Source organism: Ochotona princeps, chromosome 1, assembly GCF_030435755.1.
Source record: "Ochotona princeps isolate mOchPri1 chromosome 1, mOchPri1.hap1, whole genome shotgun sequence".
NCBI classification, from domain to species: domain Eukaryota; kingdom Metazoa; phylum Chordata; class Mammalia; order Lagomorpha; family Ochotonidae; genus Ochotona; species Ochotona princeps.
In genome coordinates, this window is record NC_080832.1 from 50,238,739 (window position 1) to 50,244,892 (window position 6,154).

General features: G+C 39.8%; 1 protein-coding gene across 2 annotated transcripts in view; it reads left to right on the forward strand.

The window, feature by feature from the left end:
- The window catches only part of LAMA4 (laminin subunit alpha 4), a 137,999-nt gene extending 132,112 nt beyond the window's left edge, over positions 1 to 5,887 (forward strand). Inside the window, exons 36-38 of one of the 2 annotated variants that reach the window (XM_004580311.3) lie at positions 587 to 680; positions 1,124 to 1,243; positions 5,223 to 5,887. In XM_004580311.3, coding sequence (XP_004580368.2) covers positions 587 to 680; positions 1,124 to 1,243; positions 5,223 to 5,368 — 360 coding nt within the window. In that variant the 3' untranslated portion in view covers positions 5,369 to 5,887. The remainder of the gene's footprint in view (positions 1 to 586; positions 681 to 1,123; positions 1,244 to 5,222) is intronic. The other variant, XM_058657142.1, reaches the window with a different exon arrangement.
- The last annotated feature ends 267 nt before the right edge of the window (positions 5,888 to 6,154 follow it).

Consider the following 6,154-nt stretch of genomic DNA (forward strand, 5'->3'; position numbering starts at 1 on the left):
TCTCCTATGTAATTATTTTGTTTTGTCTCCAACAACTGTTTAAACTATTTCTATCACCTACCAAAGAGTGACCCCTTGTGTTCAAATTACAAAGCTAAACATTTTTGGGTATTTAAGTATTGCTTCTCCATGGCAAATTATTTAAGAAATTCTGTTTTATATTGGTTACTCATTACTATGTCAATTAATTCAATAATGATGTAAATTTTTGCTGATGGTATGTTGGAGCTTTCAATTGACTGGGATGATACTCTGCTGGCTCTGTCTTCAGACCAGAGAGGGTATACCTAAGAAGCCATTGAACTTGACTGGACAATAAGATGCTGGACTCTATGTTTGGTATATGCTTGCAATGGGGGAATCTCAACTGAACTTGAACTGTGGTTATGCAACAAGGTGGAGGAATCCACCATGGTGGGAGGGTTTGGGGAGGGGTGGGGAGAATCCAAGTACCTATGAAACTGTGTCACATAATACAATGTAATTAATGAAGTAAAAATAATAAATAAAAAAAAGAAATCCTGTTTTATCATGACAGAAAGAAACAAAACTAAATTTTACAATGTGTTTGCATTGTGTCTGATAGGTCATAGTGAAAGTCAACAATGGTATCAGGGACTTTTTCACCTCGGTGACGCCCAAGCAGAGTCTCTGTGACGGCAGGTGGCACAGAATTACAGGTGAGCAAAGCCCAGTGTCCTAGGCTTCCATCACACACGTGAGCCTGCACACCCACTTGGGGGATGATGACCTGGCAGGGCTAACACAACAGGTCATGCTATGTCACAAATGACAGTCTAAAAGTAGCCAGGAAAGAGAATCATGTGCTAGCATACTAAAATTAGAATACTCCCAAAATAATATTAGAGGGATTGCCTAAATAATACCTAACTATTGGAACCAAAAGGTAGCACCAAAAGTGTCTTAAGTATTCTCCCTTTTCTCTTGAAAATGTTTCCTGATTGCTTGCTTCCACATTGTTAGACATTGTGTTTTCAGTGACAGGCAAAAAGCGTAGGATCTCCTAGAGTACATAGAAAACAGTTATGATAAATCAGGTTTTTTTCCATTTGAAAAGTAACAAGTCCAGTGCCATATATGACCTGTCTTTCCTGCATTTCAGTTATTAGAGATTCAAATGTGGTTCAGTTGGACGTGGACTCTGAAGTGAACCATGTGGTTGGACCCCTGAATCCAAAGCCTGCTGATCACAGGGAGCCTGTGTTTGTTGGAGGTGTTCCAGGTGAGTGTCACTTAACAGGGATATTTCCTAATCCAGAAACTGTGAGTTTTCATAATATAATAATAATAATAGCTATAATAATGATTCATATTAATAATAAGCATGTTATTAATTATAATGAATATTAAGAATTTTCCTAATTCATCCAACATTACAAAGATTTTATATAAATATCCTTTTGTAAGAAAATGTATACTAAATTTAGGACTCCTTATCCAATGATGAGGAAAAAAATGACACTAAATCCTAGCATTCTACCAGTAAATATTACTTTCTTACCATAGTGCTTATTTTTTCCTCTTTCTCCTAAGTATGTTTCACCCATAGGCACAATGAAACACACTCCAAATTAAGTCCCGCAACATTCATTCATTAATGCTGCTCTAGGACCAGAGACTCTTGGAGGATTAAATGCTAGCTAAAAATTGCCCCCTTCCTTGTCAGAAAACAAGGTTCATTGCATAGGAGCTATACCTGCAGGCCACAAGTTCTGTTGTTCTTGTGCATGGCACTGCAGGGGAAGAGTTTTCCAGCTGCAGTTCTGTAACAGGGGCAGTGTGGCTGCTGTCACCCACCAAGAACAGCACATAGACTAGGAGAGTGAAGGAAAATCGCGTACAGATTCCCCCGTGACTGTTTTAAACACCTGAAGCCTGGACTTGGTTCTTTGGTGGTAGAGAGGGCTGCAACACCTTTCACTAACTTGGAAAGCAGCATAGAATGCGATAGCCAAATTTGCACACCTGAAATTTAGTGGGAATTTTGATAGTCTCCTAACTAGATCATTTTAGATGGAACCACGTAAAGGTAGAAAATAATTAAGGAATGAGACAATCCAGGTAAAATTAAGCATCTAACAGTGGGAACTCTCAAAATAGCAGCAAGCAAGTGCTCCTGTCCTTCAAAGTGTGAATTTTTCAAACGCCGACATTGACAATGATATTAATTCAGTGCTAAGAAACATATTTGAGACCCTCCTTCGTGTCTGCCCATTCACTGCCGTCTCCACTGCCCAGTTCTGTCCTCCTGCTCCTGACTATGAATCTGAAAAGAATTCTCGCAGAAGACTACCAGGGCACTTACACGGGAGCAGCATGAACAATACCACACATCAGTTCCTTTAGGTCTACCTGTTGCTTCCTTCCCAGAAACCACAACATAGTTCAAAATATATCCAAAGACCTGCAGGACCAAATTCAACACAGTATGCAAGCTCTTTGATCATTTCTCTCCTCCTTCCTGCCTCCGGGGTTTGTAGATCTCTAAATTTCAAAGATGTTCTCTTTACTCCAAGGATTGGCACAAGTAAATAGGGCCTCAATTTCTAGCAAATGTCATTGTTCCTGTCCTTACCTAATAATATCTTTTCAAAGAACAACTTTCCCCCTCCTCCCCTAACCTAACTCCTACCTTTAGGAATAAGCAGACTCCTATTTACATACACATTAGTACATTCTTTGCTGGCAGGGAACATGGCTTTATTCAACCTATATCAAACATAGATTGAGTGCCTATTAAGCCCCATGCCATGCTCCAGGCGATGGATAAGAATGGCCCAGATACAGTACTTTTTCTTCCTTTTGCACCCAAAGTCCTTATGCATCTCCAGATGTTTTTCTTTGATTTGTTGTAAGCTCTGACCCAGCATCATACACTACCATCATCCCTCACTACAAGAGTGCACAAACTCTACAGACTAGGTGGACAAGATGTACCTAAAGTCTAATTGACTCTTCAGGATGATTAGCAAATTTTAGCTAATGAGCCTGTACATAAAAACTATAAGGTCTGAGGCACAAGGCAGTTAATCTTGAGCCCACTACCCCACTACAGCTTTTAGTTCCATGTAAAAGTTATGCAGTAAAACTGAAACTAAAGTAAATTATAAATCAAACCAATGTAATTAATTGTCTCATTTTGAGGTCTTTTATTAACTCCACTAAAATCACATCCAAAAACCAAGGCATTGAGAAGGACAACTGTGGCCCGGCATGATAGCCTAGTGGCTAAAATCCTCACCTTGCATGCGCCAGGATCCTACAGGGGCACTAATTCATGTTCTGGCTGCGCCACTTCCCATCCAGCTCCCTGCTTGTGGCCTGGGAAAGCAGCAAGGACGGCCCAAAGCCTTGGGACCCTGCACCCATGTGGAAGACGTGGAAGGAGTTCCTGGTTCTTGGCTTCATATCAGCTCAGTTCCGGCCGTTGAGGCCACTTGGGGAGTGAACCAGCAGAAGCAAAGTCTTTCTCTCTGTCTCTCCTCTCTGCAGATCTTTCCAATAAAAATAATAAATAATTTTTTAAGACAAAAGTGTAACTGGAAAAAGTAATCATAAATAAAACTCCTATATGCAGTGATTTCTCTTGGAACCCCAGCCAGTTCTGTAATAGAACTCAGAACCTACTGGTTCATTATTTCTACCAAAAATAAATTTAAGAAACAGTGAATATGTGAAGTTCTTAGAGCTATACATCCAAAAAGTCAAATTTTCTAAAATTATCATTTTAAAAATATCAGCATTAGAAATTAAAGAATTATTTGAAGTTAATGTGGTCCACACACAGGTATGACGATTCATTTCTTTACTGACTTATCCTGCATTTTTCAAGACAGCCAAACCTTCCAGCTGGGGAACTTACACTCTTAAAATCATGCATTGATTTCATTAATCCTCTGTCACTATCTATAATTAATTTTATGATAAATTATGCAGGACATAATTGCTATCTGAATCATTTCCTCTGGAGAGTTTTCTCCGTGAACCAAAGGGTAATAAGCTTGAACAGAAACATATCCATGTTTAATCTGGTCTCCAAAATAGGCAGAAGCCTTCTAAGTCTGAACCCCTGGTAATTTTTCTCATTTTCTTTTTTATTCTGTTGATGAGGTACACTGAACAGATCTGAGGAATATATACATTTCTACTAATCTAAAATTGATCATTCAAAGCCCTTACAAACCTAAACTTTATGATTATTGTCCTTAAACCATGTCATGGAAAATAATATCAATAAAAAAGAACAAAAAAGCTGAAAGATAATTTTTTTAAAAAGCAATGTGAAGAAAAAAAGAAATGCTTTTTCCATGACTTACTTCAAGTTCAAAATTTAGCATGCTCTCACTCTGTGTTGCTTAGAAAATGTATGATTATTCCCTGACGCTGTTTAATGTCCTGTCTTTATTATTTCCTGGTATCTGTTTTCTTATGTTCTGTTACTGATTTCTGCTACTGCTTATGTAGATGTCTGTACACAATAAACTGAATGGATGGATCTTAATTTCATATTTCTAACCTCTCTAAATTGCTTTAAATTTTATTATTTCTATAATCTCAACACATTTAATTATGTGTGTTCAATTAATCAGTACAGGCTTCTTTTAGATCGCTAATTAAGAGGAGAAAGCACCTCTGACAAACAACAGGGCACCTGGGCCCACACAAAGCCTAGGCGAGTTATCATCACCCTACTCATAACTCCGAAACCCTGGGCTCAGAAAAATTTAATTTTCACTTATTTGAATTCATTATTTTCTCATTAAGCTTCCTGAGTTTGGCCAAAATGTGGAGGCTTAAGGGTAAAGGATAATGATAGGAATGAAACAGGAACATTAAGCATGTCCAAAAATAGTGTCCAAGTTAAAGTATCTTTCCCCATTCTCAGCCACATGCACAAAAAGAGTGGGGTTCAAAACATAGGTAGATTATGAAAAATATTGCTACGGCTTTATGTACTGGTAAGTTTCAGCCCTGGAAGACAGAGTCAGCGTACACAGAAATATGACCACAGAAAGCGTGACGAAACATCGAAATGACCACACGCACATGTGACTTCAAATACAGAGGAGGTTCCTGAGAGAGGAGTCAATTCCATGTTTGACATTTTGAGAATATGCGCAATTATTATGCCAACCTTCCATAATGCTGGGGCTCAGCAAGCCCCCACTGCAACTTTGGGTTTTCCTTCTTTCTCTTTGCAGAGTCTCTGTTGACGCCACGCTTGGCACCTGGCAAACCTTTCACAGGCTGCATCCGCCACTTTGTGATTGACGGGCGCCCAGTGAGTTTCAGCAAGGCAGCCTTGGTCAGCGGCGCTGTGAGCATCAACTCCTGTCCAGTAGCCTGACATGACCAAGCACAGCAACCCTAGTACAAAGTTCTGCAGAGCACTGAAATAAACATGAAACCAGCCAAGAGGAACAACATTTCTTCCCTTCCCAGGGGAAACTTTTATTTGGTTGAACTGAACTGAAATGAATCATCAGGGACTGGATGCCCCATGTTTCTCATTTGGAATCTTACCTTGAACCCAAAGTGTCTGCAATGGACAACAATGAAGAAGTGGTAAACTTACTTGTATTGAGAGCACACCTGCTTCCCGCTGGCAAATTTACTGTGCCTGTTTCTAATAAAATAGAAGGGATTCTTAATAAACACTGGCACATATTTAAAGTACGGCTAGATTCTCAGATTTATCTTTCTTCCAGGGACGATAACTTTCAACATAACCCAAAATTTCTTTGTCCTAGGCTACCTTTATCTGGAAGAAGATGTACTCATTTACATAAAACCTAAAATCAGGTTTGTTGGTAGTGTCTTAATTTGGTCTATCAGTAATACTATTTTAGGTTTATAGCAGTTAGGAAGGTTCAATAAACTAAGTTCCTAACACAGTATTAGAAAATGGCAGTACAGGGCCCGGCGGTGTGGCCTACCAGCTAAAGTCCTCACCTTGAAAGCCCCGGGATCCCATATGGGCGCCAGTTCTAATCCCGGCAGCTCCACTTCCCATCCAGCTCCCTGCTTGTGGCCTGGGAAAGCAGTCGAGGACAGCCCAATGCATTGGGATCCTGCACCCGCGTGGGAGACCCGGAAGAGGTTCCTGGTTCCCGGCATCAGATCGGCGCAGCAC